This window comes from Marmota marmota, unplaced genomic scaffold (genome assembly GCF_001458135.2).
Source record: "Marmota marmota marmota unplaced genomic scaffold, marMar, whole genome shotgun sequence".
NCBI lineage: Eukaryota > Metazoa > Chordata > Mammalia > Rodentia > Sciuridae > Marmota > Marmota marmota.
Window position 1 is genome coordinate 17,758,151 of NW_026000016.1, and position 21,414 is coordinate 17,779,564.

General features: G+C 32.4%; 1 protein-coding gene across 10 annotated transcripts in view; it reads right to left on the bottom strand.

Annotated features, from left to right (window-relative positions):
- The window catches only part of Cep170 (centrosomal protein 170), a 129,695-nt gene that overhangs the window by 17,290 nt on the left and 90,991 nt on the right, over positions 1 to 21,414 (bottom strand). For 5 of the 10 annotated variants that reach the window (XM_048809219.1, XM_048809221.1, XM_048809225.1 and 2 more), the window contains 3 exons: positions 16,171 to 16,405; positions 4,244 to 4,421; positions 1,523 to 1,693 (listed from right to left, as the gene is read on the bottom strand). In XM_048809219.1, coding sequence (XP_048665176.1) covers positions 1,523 to 1,693; positions 4,244 to 4,421; positions 16,171 to 16,405 — 584 coding nt within the window. The remainder of the gene's footprint in view (positions 1 to 1,522; positions 1,694 to 4,243; positions 4,422 to 16,170; positions 16,406 to 21,414) is intronic. The other 5 variants (XM_048809227.1, XM_048809223.1, XM_048809226.1 and 2 more) reach the window with 3 other exon arrangements.

Sequence of the window (21,414 nt, forward strand, 5' to 3'; positions counted from 1 at the left end):
CAGAATATTATTATAATAGCTCTATTTTATTATTATTATATTAATCTCTTACTATACCTAATTTATAAATCAAACTTAATCATAAGTTGGGCTGGGGCTGTAGCTCAATGGCAAAACACTTGCCTAGCATGTGTGAGGCGTAGGGTTCAATCCTCAGCACCACATAAAAAAATAAATAAAATAAAGGCATGCTGTCCATCTACAACTATTAAAAAAAAACTTTACCATACACATACACACACACACACACACACACACGTACATATAGGAAAAATTAATATTTATAAAAGGGTTCAGCACCATTGAGTTTCAGATTTCCACTGGGGGTCTTAGAACTTATCAAACCATGGATAAGAGAAGAATCTACTGAATAAATATGTTTGTGTGTGCCTTGTTTGGTCAATGGAAAAAAGTTTTCCTTACATACATAGTAACAGGAAAACTGCAAGATCATGCTACATCTTTATGGTCAAATGCAGGAAATAAGTTAACTATTTTCCAGAATGACTGCATTGATTTAACCTCCACCAGCAACATGTAAGGCAGTCCATGTAGCCACATTCTCTTTCAATACTTAACACTTTAAGATTTTTTAATTTGTTACTGATTATTTATACTCTCACTATTGTCTCAAAATACCATTTCTGTGAATACTCATGAAGTTAAACATATCCTTCCTATTTTCTATGTCTTTGTATTTTCTCTTTGTACAATGTTTGCTCATATCTTTTGTTTTTGTTTTTTCATTTTGTTTTGTTTTTTGTTACCAGAAACTGAACCCAGGAGCACTTAACCACTGAGCCACAGCCCCAGTTTTTTTTTTTTTTTTTTTTTAGAGACAGGGTCTTGCTGAGTTGCTTAGGGCCTCACTAAGTTGCTGAATGCTGGCTTTGAACTCACAATCCTCTTGCCTCAGCCTTCTGAGCTGCTGAGGAAATAGAGATGTGCCACCATGCCCGGCTGTTCATATCTTTTGAAGATATTCATTCTATTGAGTTGATTTTGTGTTTTCTATTGATCCGTAGGAATTCTTTATATATTCTGTATATTCATCTTTTGTATTATATGTGCTATACAAGTTTGTAACTTGTCTTCTTATGTTCCTTGAAGTATCTTTAAATACGTAAAAGTCCTTAATTTTTTTTTTTTGGGGGGGGGGGGCGTGCTGGGGAATGAACCCAGGACCTCATGCTTCCCAGCCCCAAAGTCCTTAGTTTTAGTATACTAAAATTTATCAATCTTTTGAAGTCAAACTTTTTGTGTCTTTTAAGAAATCAACCCTTATATAATGTTCAAAGTTAGTTTAACCCATATTTTTACTAAGAGGTGTTATAGTTTTGCTTTTGCCATTCAAGAACTTATTTCACTTAGAGTTAATTATTTGGATATAAAGTGATGTTGGGATGAAATTTCATTCTATCAGAATAACCAATTTTTCCTCAGCCCTATGAATTAGTTTCCCATTTTCCCACTTACAGGGCTTGCCTCCTCTGCCATATGTCAATGTCTACAGTTCACTTACTTCATCCCTGCTCCAGGTTCTCCGTCTTGTAATTGTTAGATGATCAGGAGGCTCTGTTGTTTGAGGTCTTGGATCACCAGATCGACCATTGTTTCCTTCTGGTGTTTTAGAATGAACTAATGGAGGGATCTTTCGGAAGTTGAGACTTTCATCAAAAACACGATCAACCAACTAACAGAACGAAAGCAAACCCTTATGAGAACAGAATAAATTAGAAAAGCATAGACACTGCATAAATTTTATGATTATAAGTTATTCCATTCTCAAGTAGTAACAGAAGCATGTCATCTTCAATAAACCAATCACTTTTTAAGTAAGCACTTAAAAGTATTTTTTATGAAATAGATGTTCATCTACATAGATTTTATTTTCAGAATCTAAAATATATAACTATGCTAAAATCAATTAGTCTATGAATAAAATTTCTCCAAATGAAAAAATAGATCCTAAATAGAAAAAAACTCAGCTATGTAGATGGACAATGAGTTCATTTTACTCATATTGCCTTACCAGTATAAAATAATGTTTCTTTTTCTTTTAGTTTTCTGTTTTTTTCCTTCCCAAATCCAAGTGACAAATTTCTTCATAAGATATATAAATTGCAAATTTCAATTAAATTTACAAGAGAAAAAAACTTAAATCCACATAAATATTTTAATCTTAGTCAGATAAACTTTTAACAATGTTATAGAAATTATACCTTCTAGTAAGAATAATATACTGCCAATGATATACTACAGTGCAAATTACAGACATTCAATACTACCTAATTTGGGTTTACTGAAGAGGAAATAAACTCTAGTACAATATTCTGAAATAAAACAAAAAGGAAAAATGAAAGTCTATTTAATGAAATGTTTGAGTAATTCTACAGAGTTTGAGTGAATGTATAATCATGTTAGGTAAAATTTAGTTATAAAGCTGAAAAAATAATATTATCATTATAAATGTACCAGCGAAATGTGTATGTCTTGCCACCAAGAAGATCTTTCTGTTTTACACCAATAGGGATGATTTCATATATAGTTACAATTTAAAATTGATCAATGTGGTAACAAAACTCTACACAGATTGATGAAATATCATTTATTAAATCAGACAACATATAAAGGAAAAACAAATGAAAAGTGACCATTAAAGAACTAAAAAGAAATATAACAAAAAGCAACTGAGGAAAATATCAGCTCAGATAATCAGAATTAAATTTGTCAAAAAGGTTAGCCATTTTTGGCTACTATTCAGAACATTATATTATAAAATTTAAAAAGTGGAGTCATTAGTATTGGGGGTTGGCAAATTTTTTCTGTAAGGAGACAGATAATAAATATTTCAGGTTTTGCAGTCTACTGTAGCACAGAAATAGCCATACACAACAGTTAAACAAATGAGTGTGTCTACACTGTGAAAAAATTTTACAGAAACGGAAAGGTGAATTTCATATAATTTTAAAGTTATTAGTTATTATATTCCTTTAATATTTTTCAACAACTTAAAAACATAAAAAAGTTCAGTTTTTAGATCATATAAAAACAGTCAGGAATTTCCTGTCAATAATTTACCAACCCCTGAACTGCACAAATCATTCTTTTAAATGCTGATCCTTTGCTTGCATTTCTGCTCTCTATTAAAATAGCCAACATGGCCAGAGAATATAGTCAACCTTACATATCCAGGAATCTCATCGGTTAAATACTGAAAGTATTCTTTAAAAAGCAAAACAAACAACAACAACAAAAACCCTGTAGTTGTAAACTTTCCCTTGTCATTACTCTGAAAACAATCCAGTTTAACAATGACTTATGTAACATTCACATTGTATTAGGTATTATAACTAATCAAGAAGTGAATCAAAGTACACAAAAGGATGCGCATAGGTTATATGAAAACACTATACCATTTTACATAAGGGACAGACTTTCATATGTACAGTGGGAAAGAAGGGAAGATCCTGGAATCAATTCCCCACTGATACTGAGGGACAAGAGACAATAGTACTATTAATTTTATAAATTAAAGTCACCTTCTGGAACATGTTGTGCAAAATGATGTCCTCTGGTTTGTGTTGCCAGAGGTCCTGATTTTTTTTTGTACAGGCAATAGTCTATATACGTTAACTTAAATTTCAGAGTTCATAAGAATACTTTGAAAATCTATACATATACATACACACACACACACACACACACACCACATACACATACGTATATAGTGTGTGTATGTATACATAATATACATCTTTGTTTTTTAAAATATCCCTGTGTGTATAACTGTGTATGAATTCATTAACATAATTATCACTTAAAGCAGTAAAAACTGTAGTGTTTTTATCTTTTTTTTTTTTTTTTTTTTTGCTATTAGAGATAGCAACTCATTAACTAGCAGTCAAAACAAGCATTTATCATATCAAATTTTGGTTTGCTTTTCAGACACCATTTAGATTCACATTTCATGTAAAGCTACGGAGCAGAAATTTGCAGGCAAAGTTCTTATTCTAAATTATTTTCCACCTCCATCTTAATAGTAGACCAAATGTTAACCTTTACTGTTTTGTTACAAACACATAAAAGAAATTTGTTAAAGCAAAGTTGGAAAATGCAGAGCTTCATGCAAACAGGAAGGGTGGACATATCACACACACACCCCCCCCCCAAAAAAAAACCAAAAAAAAAAAAAAAACTAAGCAAAAAGCTAAAAGCAAAAGAAATAAAGAAAAGAAAGAACCTTATGCATTTCTCCATGAAGATCTCCTACCTCTTCTCTAGTGTCTATGGCAGAGCCAGGGGTGGTGGCAGCAGTGCTTACTGTGGTACTAGGGGCAGTGCCTGATGAAGTCACTGAATCTATCTCTCCTGCTACATCGTTGATCTCCCGAGCAATGAGAGCAAGATCTTGGCTGATCCTGGTAGTAAGTTTAGAAAAGAAATTTAATTCCTTTTAAAGAGAAGCTCTAGAAACAATAATTCATGATAGAATCAGTTATATAAGTTGCATATTTAATTAAACATTTGTACCCCAACTTAAGATTCTTTGTAAAGGCAACAAAATATTTTGATATCAAAAATCTTAGACTTTAAAAGCTGGCATTTACAAAACTTAATTCCAAATAATTTATAAGACATCATCTTGAAAAATATATTTTAAGAACCCTGAATGGAGATATGTCTTTAAGTATACACTGTTCACGAAAATAACCAGCATTAGTATATCATGGGGTTCTTAAACTTGGAGATGATAGAGTTCAAGGAGTCTAAACTTTCATGAGAAGAAACAATTACAACATTACTTTCTCTAACATCTAACTGATGCTTGGCATTTCTTTCAAATATAGGCAACAATAAAATGATATTAACAACATTGGTGATTTTTGTTAATCAACAGAAAGCATATTAGAGTTGCTATAGGTATTTCAAAACATCATTTATGTTCATAATTTCTTCAAAATTACTAGTCATTAAATTCACAACAACACTCTTAATTAAAAAGAACCATATGCTACCATATTACTTCAAAATAATTTGATAACTGTATTTCAATATAATTGAAATTCTTTTCATAAATATTGTATATTTATACATTCAGAACACTCTGACACAGCTCCATAAACTTTACCAGCTGTCTTCTGAAGATCACAAAGTTCTTATAAGGTAAAACTTATCTGATTTTATTAATGAGGACACATTCTCAAGAGAAGCTGAATGACTTGCTCATGACCATACAACTCAAGGCACGATCAGATCTCAGGTTTAGTACTCATATCCATAAAGCCACTTGTGTTTTTGACCATATGGACTGATGAATTAAGTAACTGTTACTAGTGATAATCAAAAGAGAAAATAGACATTTTTCACTTAGCCTTTGTTCTTCAACAGAGAGGAACACAACAACCTATCATTTATAGTCCCACATGTCTCAAGAAAGATGTATTTTCATTTCACTGAGACATGCAATTTTCCCATGTTGTGCATCTGTTGCACACAAAACTCAACTTGGTTACTTCCATAGGGAAGGTTTCAGAATGATAGAATGTTCTTAAAAGTTGATGTGAAAGTTTCAACAACTTCAGAATCCAAAAAAAGTATAAAATAACATTTTTAAAATTTGAATAATTTGAGTTTGAGAGACTTTTAAGGGATGCAGTAAGAGCATAAAAAAGTTTTAAAAAGAGATGCTTAGTTGAAGCTTATGGACCAATTGAAACAATTTATGGTGAACTAATATATAAGCCTTATAAGAAATGAAAGATGGTTAATTTTTTTCTTATTTACCAATGTAAAAAGGTAGGAAAAACAAACAAATATTTATCAACCCCTTATTATTTGCCAGGCATTGTGTAAGTTCCTAAGGGCTACAATGGTGAAGAAGCAGACAGGGGTTCCTCATGGAGCTTAGAATAGATAGTGAGCACCATTATTATCAGTACATTATAAATAAGCTTTACATTTATTAACTCATTTAATTCTCACAATCCACCTATAAAAGAAGTCCTAATCACTTGCTTTAGAGATAAGAAAACAAAGCTTAGAAGTCGTGTGATCATTTTTAGGTTAAAGTCACAAAAAGAGGCATAACTAGATCTTTCCATTTTGTGATACTATATCTCACATTACTGTTCTGAATATATTTTTTTCAAAAGATTATGTTGATGTGCTTATTTTGAAAACAAGTTTAAAGTGTTCTGTTAGATAATAAGGTTATCTGCATCTCAATTGGGAAAATAAGAATGTGAAAGACTTCAAACCCAAAACTTTGAGCACCAACATGGAAAATGCTATACTTGACCTAATATGACAGGTCATAGTAAAAAGACAGGCATATTAAAAATACTGTATAAAATTACCTTTAGGATACAAGGTATAGACATAAACGAATCTTGAGTTTATATTTGGGTCCCATGCCCAAGATATCCACCATTTATACACAAATATTCTAAGAACCTAAAAAGCTAAAAATGTGAAATACTTCTAGTCCCAAGCATACTGTGTAGGGGATATTCAACCTGCATAGTCAATTCTTTCCTGAAATAAATGAACTAAGATGAGAAACAGAATAACCAAATTTAATGACAATTTTTAAAAGACAAGCAACAGTTTATCTGAAATTTCATTTTTTCTTTGAACTTTCTTTCTGCGGCATTTGTACAATAAAGCTTCTGATATTTGTGGAAAGCAATATGAATTAATTAGAAAAATATCAACAACAGCCATGTCCACATTATGTAGTAAAACATGTATCAAAATGGGCAGTTCTTCATGTAAAAATAACATACATTGTTCAGGCAATAAGCATTCAAAGTATTCATTTGCTGGTATATTATATATGTGTGTGTGTATGTGTGTGTGTTTGTGTATATATATATACATACATATATTCTTTGCATGAAAATTGCTTACAGTTGACTTAGTAATATATACCATAAAATTTAAGTTAACCTCAAATTAATTGCTTAAAAATTTCAGAGTATATTAAAACCAGTATAGGGAATTTTAAAAGGCAAATAAAATTATTAGGAGAAAACAAAAGTTATGGCCATCCTCCAAACAGAAACAGAAGATTTATCATTCAATCTAGGGTATGGATACATCTATCCCCATGTGGTTGCTAAGTCTAAGCTTTCAAATTAATTTTATAATGCTCCTTAGGTTACACTTATTGAAATATCTTATCATATATTTCTTTACATCTCTTGTATCTGTGCCCTAATTTAAAAACTAAGCCTACAAGCCCTTCTTCTACACTTATTCTCCCTCCCTTTCAAATCTGCTAAAGGAAGAAATTCTTTTTTTTTTATTGGTTGTTCAAAACATTACAAAGCTCTTGACATATCATATTTCATACATTAGATTCAAGTGGGTTATGAACTCCCATTTTTACCCCAAATACAGATTGCAAAATCACATCGGTTACACATCCGCATTTTTACATGATGCCATATTTCTAAAAAAATAAAATAAAAAACAAACATTTTATTTGAGGTTTTATAATCTATCTGCTTCCTTTACGATATTAATAGCTATTTAAGCCTACCAATTATAAAAATACAATTCAAATTTAAGTCCATTTTCCTTATTACAAATTTTGAACCAGCACAAGTCTCAAACAAAATGTAAATTAAGTGATAAAGATCTTTAATTCAAACCTAATACTTCTTGAGAGCCAGAACTACTGAACCAATTTTTTTAATTCTGTAAAAATAAGTATGCATTATTTGTAAAAGAAGAAAAGAGAGAAAAAAGTTTGAGATAAGATAGATGTATTTGAAGTCATGAAGTTTATTATTTTCTTATCTCAGTAATATCACTTTTCTTACTTAAACCAGGTAAAGGCTATTTTCCACTAAAGGTTTGTATGCTGGAAAAAATATTAATTATAGACACTAGGTATGTTGGAAGTGCAAATGAAATATTAAAAATTTCAAATTTCAAACATGTGAAAACTATTTAAAAATTTTTTTAAATTGAATTAGAATTTTTAAAAACTCCTAATGCAATGTATCCCTAAATAAATATACAATTTTTGCCAAGTGTGACCTAACAAATACTATAAAAACAAACTGTCAGGGGCTGGGGTTGTGGTTCAGTGATAGAGAGCTTGCTTTGCACGTGTGAGGCACTGGATTCGATCCTCAGCACCACATAAAAATAAATAAACAAAATAAAGATATTGTGTCCATCTACAACTAAGAAAAAAAATTTAAAAAACTGTCAGATTTTGATTTGAGATGCCAATATAAAATTTTAGGTTTTCAATTAACTATAAACATTTTCTTTATCGCTTTAATAGCATATTAAGTTCCAAACTTTCTGGCTATAACCAGTGTTCCAGTATTTGGCCTGCTTTAAAATTAAAACTGGGTACTAGAGATTGAACCCAGGCTCTTACACATGCTAGGCAAGTGCTGTACCAATGAGCTATATCCCTATCTCTTGGCCTATTTTATTATCAATAATATTGTTCAATTTTACAACTTTCAATAAAATAAAACTCTTATAAAGACTCCAAAAAATACAAAGAAAAAAAGATTAAGGTCAGGATATATATCAATTTGAAATAAACCATGTACTATATAACAGGCCACATCATGAGTCTCTTGAAATTTAAAAAGAAGAGGAGATAGAAAGGAAAAAACTTTGTTCTCTTCTTGAATGGTTTTATAAGTATCCTTTAAGGAACTTAAAAGACATAATAAAAGATTTTAAGAAAATAGTCTCTTTCTTCCTTCCTTTTTTTTTTTTTTTTGGCACCGGGGATTGAACCCAGGGTCGATTAACCAATGAGTCATCCAGCCCTTTTTATATTTTTTTATTTTATTTTTATATTTTTTTATTTTGAGACAGGGTCTCACTAAATTGATTTGGGCCTTGCTAAGTTGCTGAGGCTGGCTTTGAACCTGTGATCCTCCTGCCTCAGCCTCCTGAGCTGTCGGGATTTACAGGCATTTGACACCAAGCCTCGCAAAAGTATTCTGAAAAAATCAGATTTGATAATACAAATATAATTAAAAGATCTTCAAGAAAATTAATGCACATCTCTTTAATTCATCTATAGGTATCCAATGCTTTTTAATTGCCCAGATACCAAGTTCTATTAATTTTTTCTTCACTGTGTTTCCTTATCTATTTTTCCAAAAAGTGCTTGCCATCTTTCCCCATGTTGTCAATTGCCTGTGAATCTATGAGTGCAACACTCTTCTGTAAAAAGCAAAGCCTAGTTGAATATTTTATAAATTGTAAGAACTTAAAATTGATTCTGAAACTCCAGGTATATGTGGATTCTCATAAATTTATGAGATGACCAGAAAACTTAAAGCTCAAAATAAAGATCTAAATATGATCATATATTACTGTTTTCTCTATATCCCCCTTTACATATAACTAACATTTATTCGTAGTTTACTATATGTCAAACACCAGGTCAAATACATGTAACTATTTGTCACCTCTCTCACATTGATACTATAATCATGAACATTTTTTTGCAGATTACTGGAGCACAGTTAATTAACTTGTCTAGAGTTCACATAGCCTTGTGGTAAGAAATGGGCTCGAATCCAAATGGTCTGATTCCAAAGTCCATGCTCTTGACCATGTGGCTATAACATAGCTATGGTATCTCCCTGTAATTTGGTTTCTCTCTGTTTAGCAACTTTCAGAGTTTACTCACCATTCCCTTACTTCATGATAAAATCTACTACCACTTAATTTTCTCTTTGTGAATGACTTCTATAACTACTATTCTAGCTTTCATTGACATCTTATATTTTAAAGCCACAGTTTGTCTGCTAGACTTTTTCACATGATTATCATTTAAGCATCTTAGGTCAGTATATCCAAAATATAACTAGTTCCTTTTCCTTGCCTTTGTGTTCCCAAATCTTACCAATCTCCCATTTGAACAACTATGGAATTATTTTAAATTCTGTCTTACCATCCTGGCAATCATCAAATGTTGTAAATGCATCTCTCTCATTCATTCATTCATTTATGCCAACACTATCATATTTTAGATCTTCAACACCTTACACATTAACCTGTTTTCTTGGTTCCAACAGTAAGATTGTATTTGCTCTTCTCAGATCCCTCAAATGAAAGCCTTATCAAACTTTTCTCCAAACTTGTTTTGAGAGAATCTCAATTTAAGGAGGTCCGAGTTAACTTTTTCCAGAAATTTTAGTCAAGAAGCTGATCTTAACATGCAGGTCCTTCTAAGTAACAACACCTTAAGGAAAAAAATTACACTGCCCCAAATGGACCCTGTCTTTGCTAATTACTAGGCAACTGCAGCTAGCTCTTTCATGATGGGCAGTAAGAGACCCACAGCAACGTGTACAGGCCCAGAGCCATTTGCAACCTTAGCCACTGACCAGAAAAAAACTACCACAAACTAGAGATGTGTGACATGAATGAATGAACCTAATAGATTCTACTCCTATACATTAGATTGACAGCTCTTAGCCTTATAATTAATATTCTTTTTTTTATTGGTTGTTCAAAACATTACAAAGCTCTTGACATATCATATTTCATACATTTGATTCAAGTGGGTTTTGAACTCCCAATTTTACCCCAAATACAGATTGCAGAATCATGTCGGTTACACATCCACATTTTTACATAATGCCCTATTAGTAACTGTTGTATTCTGTTACCTTTCCTATCCTCTACTATCTCCCCTCCCCTCCCCTCCCATCTTCTCTCTCTACCCCATCCACTGTAATTCATTTCTCTCCTTGTTTATTTTCCCATTCCCCTCACAACCTCTTATATGTAATTTTGTATAACAATGAGGATCTCCCTCCATTACCATGCAATTTCCCTTTTCTCTCCCTTTCCCTCCCACCTCATGTATCTGTTTAATGTTAATCTTTTCTTCTTGCTCATCCTCCCTGCTTTGTTCTTAGTTGCTCTCATTATATCAAAGAAGACATTTGGTATTTGTTTTTTAGGGATTGGTCTTAGCCTTATAATTAATATTCATGAAATATGTTCAACTTCAAGTTTCTTGAGCTGCTACTAAACCAAATTCTGAGTACATAGTTCTTATTAACTGCTCATCAGAGAATATGCTATGCCCTGCAATCTTTCTTCCAACAAGAAACAACAGGATGCAGAACAGCTTTTCTCTGAATTAAAAGGCAGAGTTTTAAAACATCAATTTATATGCTAAAACATGTGTCATAAGAAAACTATTTGTGACAGTAAAATAATGCTCAGATTAATCTAAGTTACCAAGTTAAGGATAAAAGTAACCACCAAAGTCCTCATGCCTTCTCCTTTTTAATCATCAGAGGACTGCTCTTCACGCATCAGGACAAGAATGTATGCAGGCTCCCAAAGAGAAAGGTAAATGTGACCCAGTCATCTGAAAACACATTTGTTAGACTGAAATACAAACCAAAAAGCTATGGTCCTCCAACCTCTTTTAATTAACCCTCCTCCCCACTTATGGAAAAATGCAGTTTAACTTTCCTAACCTACAAATACCTCCACTAAAAATATGATTATACCTTTTCCTAAAAAGGTACCCTGCAGGCATGTAAGACTGAACCAGTTAATTCTAAGCATTTGCAGGAAGTGTAGCAAAATATCAATAATAAAACTTCCAACATCAGATCATGCAAAATCCAGAACTTTTACCCTAAGGGGGGGTTCCTGAAATATTTTCAGGAATACAAATTGCAGCTTCCAGTAGCCACTGTCCACACCCTCTGACAAGTAGCTCCACAGCACAGATGAGTTTCAGTCCTGGTCAGCTGTACTCTTGCCAGAGTTCACATACCTCCCGGGCAAGGAAAGAAAACACGTGTTTTATTGTGCTATTTGTGACCCAGAAAAGGTCCCAGGTGGCTCACAGGATCTGAGAGATAAACACTGGATGGAAGGAAAAAGTGTGAAATAAGAATATGTGGAAATGAAAAAGCTGGAATTTTCTTCCAGAAGAGGAGGTAGAAGCTCTAGGAAGTAATTGAGGAACAATGACACTAGACCAAATGACAAACAAGGTTAATAGTAGGGAAAATAACTTTGGCAAGAGCCCAAAAGAAAAGAGAACTCTAACCTGGAGACCCATTTCCCCTGTCAGAAGTGACCCTGTCCTAGTGCCATGGCTCATTTCCAGGTCTGTTGTACAGTTAAGCCGTAGGAGTCAAAGGTTTCACACTTAACATGTCATGGAAGCTGATGGAATATGGTAACACCAGGTTCATCATGTCCTCTTCATCAATACTATAATCCATGGAAACTGGCACTGGCACTGGATGTGTTTTTTATGAAGCTGGTGCTGCAGTAGTCTCCCCAGGGCATTGAGGCACATATTGAACAAACCACAGGATAATATGCAGTACTCCACAAGCCCGTCCTTCTACAAAGTTTTTCTCAAGACGTAAGGACAAGGAAAGGTATAAAGATTTGGGACACTCCTTGTCTGTAATGATGCATACTTAGTTGTGGCCTTCACACCTTCCATGATATCGTCTGGTATTTGGAACTGAGGTAGTCACAAGGGTTTGAATCTTAAGATAGGAAGAAATCATCTTGGCAGCCATGGCAAGATATTTCTGGTCTCAAACTGTTGCTCTGGCTTTACAGCTTGGAACTTAGGTGTCAGAGTGCTGTGATACAATCCACAGAAAAGTTTCTTCAGCTTTAGACATTCCTACAGTTATGCAGACCAAAAGATGTGCCCACAAGGCACCCTGCACAGCTTCTCAGATACCTACCTTTAATCACCCAGGACACTTGAAGTGGCCCAGGGGGTCTGCCTGTGTCATGGGCCACAGGTAATGCCCGCACAGGGCTGCTGTTGCACTGCCATCTGGCAACTGCTGCACATTAACTTTTGACACAAATAAGTGCTCTTCTCTCAGGTTCTATACAGTGCCTTTAGCGTTATCTAGATTAGTAGATAAAATGACATGTATATTCCTTAGCTAGCATCCAAAGTCTCCCATTATTTAGCAAGCTTTGCCCTATCTTCAGTTTGGTCATTCCCTAACTATATAATTCTATATCTTAGTACAGATATAGTGTGTGTGTGTATGTGTGTGTGTGTATATATATATATATATATATGTATATATATATATATATATATATATATATACACACTTTTTAAGCTTTTATCATAGCACTTTATTTTATATTAGATATACACACAAAGAAAAAAATTTCTTTCTTTGACTCTAACTAAAGTCATCTTCATAGTCCCCTTAGACTAAGCACTCCTATTACGTTAAAAATTCTATGTTGATTTGGTGGGAACTATATATATATATACATAATATTTTTAAAAAACCTAACTTTAGGCAAATTTGATCCAAAATAGAACTGGAGAGGAAAATACAAAAATAGGACACCATCTTTGCAAATAATACTCTCAGCCAACATGAGGATAAAATATTACATTGTTTTTATCTTTTACTCTTCCTGTGTAATATATCTAATAGTGAATTGTTGTCATTTCTTAAAATGAAATACTGTTAACCAGAATTCTCTCCAAAAAATATAATTTAATGATACAGTTGTATGTGTAATAATGAATCCGAAACAATGAAATATTGTTAAGTACCTTGTGATTCAAACGGAAATGATATAGTCTTCTAATATAATTTTTAGGTCATCTATAAAGGCACTAATGGAACTGTTTACCCTAATATTCATAAACTACTATAATCTATCCAATTCTTACTAGCTGAACTATATATCTCTATCATCATAGAGAAACTGAGGCAAGAGCTACCAAAGCACATGCATAAGGGGTACCTGGAAGAAGAGTTCCCTATTCTAAAAGACTAATTAACACTATACTTCTTTATACATTTTATATTCTGGATTAACATTGCTTGTGTGCTTTAAATTTAAATGCAAGTAAAGAATTACTATATACACATTTACAAAGTGCTGGTTAAAGTAAAATAGTCCTGCATTCTAAACAAAAAAAATATGCCAAAACGAAAAACACTTTTGTAAACAATTAAAATTATCAATTTTGCTTTTCAGTTAAAGTATCTTTACCTATTACTTATCAATAATCAGCAAATGAATTTTCTTCAAGTGAAAGTAATAGTCTATTTTTAAAAACTTATTTCTTACATCCTGTTTAGTTTGTGATTCAGTCTTTTGAAAATAATTTTTCTCACATTAAGCTGACTTATCACTGCCCTATGAGAAGATTAAATATCAACATTAGCTTTCTTCCTCATATCTATCTTTCCTTCCTCTCCTTTTAAAAATTTCCATGAAAAAAACAAAAAGTATTCTCTGAGGTATGTGACTGGAAAACACACCTTGAAAAATTAAAATTCCTAAGGTGAGTTTTATAACATAGTGCCACTAACAAAATTTCAGAGGAAAAAGGCATGAGAAATTACTAGAAGCTGAACACATTGGTCTGTTATAGATGACAAAATACACAGAATAGTAGTAATACAATGCACATGACAAAATGGAACCAAGTAAAAATGCACATTACAGTCAATATTCCCACTTCCCTTTTATCAAAACTCTATTTGGGAAAAAGAAAATGGATTTGGCCCACAAAAAGAGGATTGTCAGTCTTTCTAGTTTAGAGAGAGCTGAGGGAGGCCTCTTGAGAGGAGATAGACATATTTTAGTTTCTCTTGGCACCATCTGATCTTCTGCAGCTGGGTATTTCCTTGTGGGGGATGAGGAAAATGATGAAACATGAATAAGACCTGGCCAGGAGAGGTGGTGGCACATGCCTGTAATCCCAGAGGCTCAGGAAGCCGAGGCAGGAGGATCACAAGTTCAAAGCCAGTCTCAGCAAAAGGGAGTCACTATGCATCTCAGTGAGACCCTGTCTCTAAATAAAACACAAAATAGGGCTGGGCATGTGATCGAGTGCCCCTGACTTCAAACCCTGGTACAAAAAAAAAAAAAAAAAAAGACCTGCTATTACCAGCTATACTGAGAAGAATAGAAAATATGTCAAGATTTTCTCACTACAAGCATTTTGTGGCCCATAATTATTCATGGATCCCAAGCATATAAATGCCTTTCTTCTAATGAGAATAACTGGCTTAAAATGCTTCAATAATTAGTCTCATAAAAAACAATTTGTATAATAAAACCAAAATGTTTCAAACCGCACAACAAGATTAGGTCATGTTCTCCAAATATAAAAGTAATTACAAGTGAATAGTCATTAAAAACAAAAACCTAAACAGTATATTAAACTAACGAGCCAGAAAAAACACAATTCATAGAAGTCAACAAGGAAAAAAAAGATAATCACCAATAAATTATGGTAAAAGTATCTTGTTATTGTAAAGGCAGTTCAAAGCCAGTCTTAGCAAAAGGGAGTCACTATGCATCTATTAAATAGGTATATGTTCTTTAATAATGTTGCCAAATACAAAACTTGAAAATTAGCTACTGATAAAGGTAGAAATAATTTTAGCAAGTAAATGATGAAAATTTGGGGGTAACACATGGTATGCTGCATAAAAATTTAACCTTACAATCTTTAAACAAAAAAAACTTATATTTTTAATTGCTATCATATCCGTTTGAATAGGACTTCTCTTCAGCACTTATCCAGAGTAAATACTCAATCACATACACAGCATGAAATTTACTTTTTGTACATAATCTAAATGTTATAGCAATAAGTCTTAATATTTACTTATTTTATATTCAAAATAATCATGTCTTTGTATATTCAAGGGTTAAATTAATAACACTTAATGAATTCATTATGGAAAAATCTGCCTACTTTAATTCTCCCCAGAGAACATTAACAATTAATCTCTAAAAGGTAGACTATTACCTCTTTGGAGGTTTAAAGGATGGTGATTAGTAAGCTAACTGAACAATTTGTAATTGTGAAGAGCTACTACTACTTTTTAAAATTTATACTATTTATTCTGCATTTATACTGAAAATTAAAGACAGGAGACCAAAATAATTCTACAATATCTTCTACAGTATGTTAGTACCACTGGCATTAAAAAAGGTAAAGATAAAAGGAAAAAAGCTGATGGACAGCAATTCTGCTGACAACACAGTTCATCCTCACAATGGATTTCATTTCTTCAGACTACCAGTACAAATCAAGCAAAAGCTAAATTTTGTTAGCAAGTTGAAATGTTGATAAAAATCTTCAAATCTTAAAGATAAATCTTTAAAACTAACCTGGCTATTTCTTCTCGATGAGCAGTCCAATCTCGGATGTAGTCTTCCTGCTCTTTAATCCGGTGCTTGAATGAAGAACTAGTAGGCATTGCTGATCCAGTGCTCTGCAAGCGAGTGGTTTTCAGGGCTGGAGAAGTACGTAGACGGGTATGTTTAGGGGAATTACGGTTTGATCCAAATTCATCTTCTGAGGTGGAAGCATAATCAGTAGGAAAGCGCCTCCATCTTGAATTTACTAAATTAGTTTAATTATTAAAAAAAGAATTATTATGTTATCATTTGAAGGAGATAAAATAAAAATCATGATTTCAAAGACACCATGAGAGTGTACACACAGCACAATTTTCAATAACTGACACACATACCTCACAAAAACCATAAGTCTACTACTCCTTAAATATAGAAACATTACAGTTTGGTGAATTTAAAACAATGAATAATTAAAAACAATTGAAAGAACGTGTTTTCTGCAAGTGTAGTGAATAAACATTCAGATGAAAATTTTTACTAATGATAAAAAACTAAGCAAGCTCTATTCATAAATGTTTATTTTTCAGATCCAAATATTTCTCATTAAAGATATGGATTTTTTTTAAATGACAGCAACAACACCAACAACAAATAAATAAATAAAAACAAGGGAAAAGATATCCTCATGCCACATGGACTTTCAACACAGAGATGATAAAAATCCCTCTTTTCCCAACATACAAATGTGCATAATTCCTGCTGTGGAAATTATGCCTTTATGGCAGAAAAAAAAAAAACATTACCTCTGTCATTCAACATCCTGTTATGCTATGGTTGGAAAAAATCTTTTTACATGGTAAAAAACACAACAAAGCATCTTCAGTACAACTCTGCTGCTTTGACACTGAAAGCATATGGTGAAAATAGACAATGGCATAAAATCTACAAAGAGCAAAACTACAAGCTGTTCTCACAACCATCGACATTTAAGGCACAGGAGATACTGTGAATAGTCACATTAAAGAAAGTGGCAATCACTTTCTTATTCAAGGTTAGTAAAGACATTTAAAAATGGTATTGCTGACACATTTAAAAAACCAGGAGACAAATTAATGCACACACTTCACTACTACTGTTAATATGAAAATCCAACATATGAGTAATCTGTGAAGCATAAATAGAAGCTAAAATTTAAGAAAAGTATGTAATGGTTTACTTAGGGTAAACGTACAAAGGCAGGAACCTTGTCAGTTCAAGCAACTAACCTATACCTAGCACTTAGCAATGTGTCTGGCTAGTAAATATTTAATAAATATTTTTGAATGAATAAATTCCTATATGTAAACCATTTGCTTTACTCAAAACTAGTAAAAAGCATAAGATATCCTTGATATTTAAAATAATAAAACCTTAGAACCTGCTATAAGTTTCATTGCCACTAATATTATAAGAGTTTTCTTTTTTTCTTCTATATCTTTTTGTCCCTGTTTCTAATAAAAACTGATACTAAGCTGTGTGGATTGGTAAGGTCCAGAATTCTCTCATCCTTCTGCACTGGAATTTTGTAACTTTTCTATATTTTCCTCCAAAACTCTGTTTTTGCCCAAGGCTCTCTAAGGCTGAGCTGGCTCTTAGATAAAACTAACATACACTGTCATCAGTGTTGGCTTTCCTATAGTAAGGAATATGGCATAAATTAGAGCCTACTCATTTGTCCTGATTCACACCCATATTTGGAACTTCTAGGGTTTAGATGTAGATTCATGAGTACAAAAGAATGATCATATGCAGAAAGTTCATGGTTCTCTGTAAAAGTATACACAAATACATATGCAGAACTTTGGGTAATTAATCACAGATTCTTTGAAGGGGGGCTTAAACACAATTTCTATATGGTAATTTATTAACATAGAAAATACTTTTACCATGGTGGAAATTGACTCGTTTCTAGGCATATGCAAACTCCTATAAATTGAAGTTACTCTGAGACTTATTGAAAACAATTTTATAAAAAGTTTGGAAATAAGAGCAAATAAATTTTAGAAAAAAGTTAAAGACATAGCAAAAAAAATCAGAAATATATGGGAAACAAATTTGTACTTTTCAATAAAGGCATTTCATTAAATGGTAAATATGAGTTTATATTGATATCTCATTATAGTATTCATAAATAGGAAAACATAATATGTTAGTTCAAATTTCCTGCCTTATGATTGGAAACTACTGTCACCATACCTATAATTGAAAAATGTGTTTAAAAGAAAACCAGTAACAAAGAGTTTTAATAAACTGCAGAATAAATGAAAACATAAATAAGTATCATGAAACTAAATTATTAAGAATAGCATTAAAAGCTGATATATTTCATGAGTGGCAGAGTACATGAAAGCAGAATGAGAATTGAGTACCAAGTGTTATTAATGTATGCGAAATATCAAGTTAAAATATATAAGTACAGTCACTTTAAAATTAACTTTGCTGGGCACAGTGGTGCATGCCTGTAATCCAGCTACTCAGGAGGCTAAGGCAGTAGGATCACAAGTTCCAGGCCATCATTGCAAACTTTGCAAGACTCTGTCTCAAAATAAAAAATGAAAAGGGCTGAGGGTGTAGGTAAGTGGTAGAGCACCCCTGGGTTCAATCTCCAGCACAGCAAATAATCATCATTAACAACATCATCATCAATAAAATACACTTTAAATTTTTTGAGTCTCAAGAGTATAAAACTATTACATTTTAAGGAAGAACAGAAAAAAGAAAAATCCATTTCATATACTTTCTACCTATTTTTAAAGGTTTATGTAGAAGTCAGGTAAGAATATTAAAGAATCTAACATTATCTTTAAAAAGCAACCAAAAGAATAAGATGTATTTTAAAAACAGAGAGAATATCAAATTATCTTTATAAATGGAAAATGTATCCTACAGGGTATACTACAAAGAAAAATGCAAGTTACCTCTGCACACCACTTTGCCTGTGTAACAACAGACTGAGATGGTAACTATTGGGAAAGGGCCTGGGAAAGGGAGTTCAAAGCCAGGACCTCTAACCTGTTATTTTTCAAATAATTTTGAAAAGTTTTTGCTTTCCTTAATCTTTGCCTGCAAACTATTAGTAGCTATACACTTTATCTGAAGAAAATTCCTCACAACCTGCTAATGAATACAGAAGAAACTTCCAATTAGAATGTGTTTTTGTTTTTAAGGGGGGTATAGGGGTACTGGGGATTGAACTCAGGGGCACTCAACCACTGAGCCACATCCCCAGCCTTATTTTGTATTTTATTTAGAGACAAGGTCTCACTGAGTTGCTTAGTGCCTCGCTTTTGCTGGCTGAGGGTGGCTCTGAACTTGCAATCCTCCTGCCTCCGGAGCCACTGGGATTACAGGCATGTGCCATAGCGCCCTGCTAGAATGTTTTGAATTTTCCTCTAAACCTACTTATTTCATAAAATTTTAGAACCAAATGATCTCAGATATTAGACAATCTAAATTCAATTCATAGATTTAAGAAAATGGGTCCAGAGAGGACTTGCATTGCTTATGTTAAAGTGCAGCGCAGTCTACTAACTCCTAGAGTTCAAAACTCATTCCCTGCTATTCCAAGTGTCTTCCAATTAGGTGTTGGAAGAGTCTCTTTTTTCCATTTCTAATAAAACTAATTTTTAAACAGTTCACCAGCAACTTCTCATGGAATGACAGCTTTTGAAGAAAAATTTTACATCTTAACTTTATTCAGCTTAAGCTACCAATTTATGGAAATAAACTTAATTTTATATGATTAGGCTTATTTACTAAAGATTTAATGATAGATCACTAAACTGAATATTTCTACTGAAGGTGTTTGAAATGTCAATGTCTAAGAGGGTTACTGGTTGGCAAACTGCTAGATAAGTCATACATTAAAGTGAGAGAAAGTTCAAGATAGTTTAATTAATCTTGTAACTCACTTTAAACTTATTTTAGTTATGATATTTATTATGAAATTTATTTTATGTATAAAATGTGCAAAAATTCTTCTTGTGGAAATTATAAACTACTATATTCACTATAAAAATAAACTACCATCTATGATGTTTAGAGAATTAAAAAGGAAAAAAATAGTTATTAGTATCATATATCTGTGAATGCTCTGATTTCTTTTAATGTAACTAAACTTTGTTGAACCTAAAATACATGACAACTACAAATTTAGCAAATACAGCCAGAAAATACAGAACTACTTCAGAAAATACAGCCAGATGTGATGAGGCATACTTATAATCCTAGCAACCTGAGAGGCTGAGACAGGAGGATAATAAGTTGGAGCTTAGCAACTTAGAAAGTTAGCAAATTAGCAAGACCCTGTATCAAAATAAAAAATTAAAAGGGGTAGAAATGTAATTCAGTGGTAGAATGCCCCCCTGGGTTCAATTCCCAGTATCAAAAAAAGAGGAGGGGGACAGAAACCACACATTACTTCTTCATACTATACTGGAATATTTTAAAGAGATGCTAAATCACAAACATGTTTTGCATGTATATTTATGAGCATATAGCAAAGTTTGTGGGGTAAAATCTGACAATGCTCTATTTTAGCTTTTAATTTGGAGAAAGAATTAACTTAAGCCATGCTTGCTCTATGTTTAGTTTTTACTATTTATAAATTTTGAGAATCAGAGTAAAAAAGGGAAAGCAAACTCCATGCTTTTTGATAACACAGAACTTATGATAGCTTATATTAGGATGGAAGTATACTTAAATATTTTAATGTACTTAAGTGGAGATGAGGTGATAAAGCAAGCAGTGTGGCAGAAGAAATTTTATCAGCTACATATCATAAAATGCAGCACAAAGGAAATATGAATTAAAGAAGTAGAGCCATAAGAAACAATAGAATAACAATACTGGATAAACACAAACAAAACATAGCAGTTAGTTTTCAAATACTTGGCAATAAATTCATAAATAACCAACCTATGCTTGAAGTGTGGAAACAAGGGCTGGAGTAAGAAGGAAAATGGCATTTATTCTTTTTGAAACAATGACTTTACGTTCTCTAGCTTCAGCCCATATCAATTCCTGCCACAAACTATGAATATTATTATCAAATCCCCTAACCAGCAAAGATGGAATGGTGAATAGATGGAGGAAAGCAGCAGTAAAGAGAGGATTAGGAAGTGAAAAATATATAAATATGTATACTTAATTTTATATATATTTATTTATATAAAATATATAAATGGATATTTATATATATATATATATATATATATATATATATATATATATAAA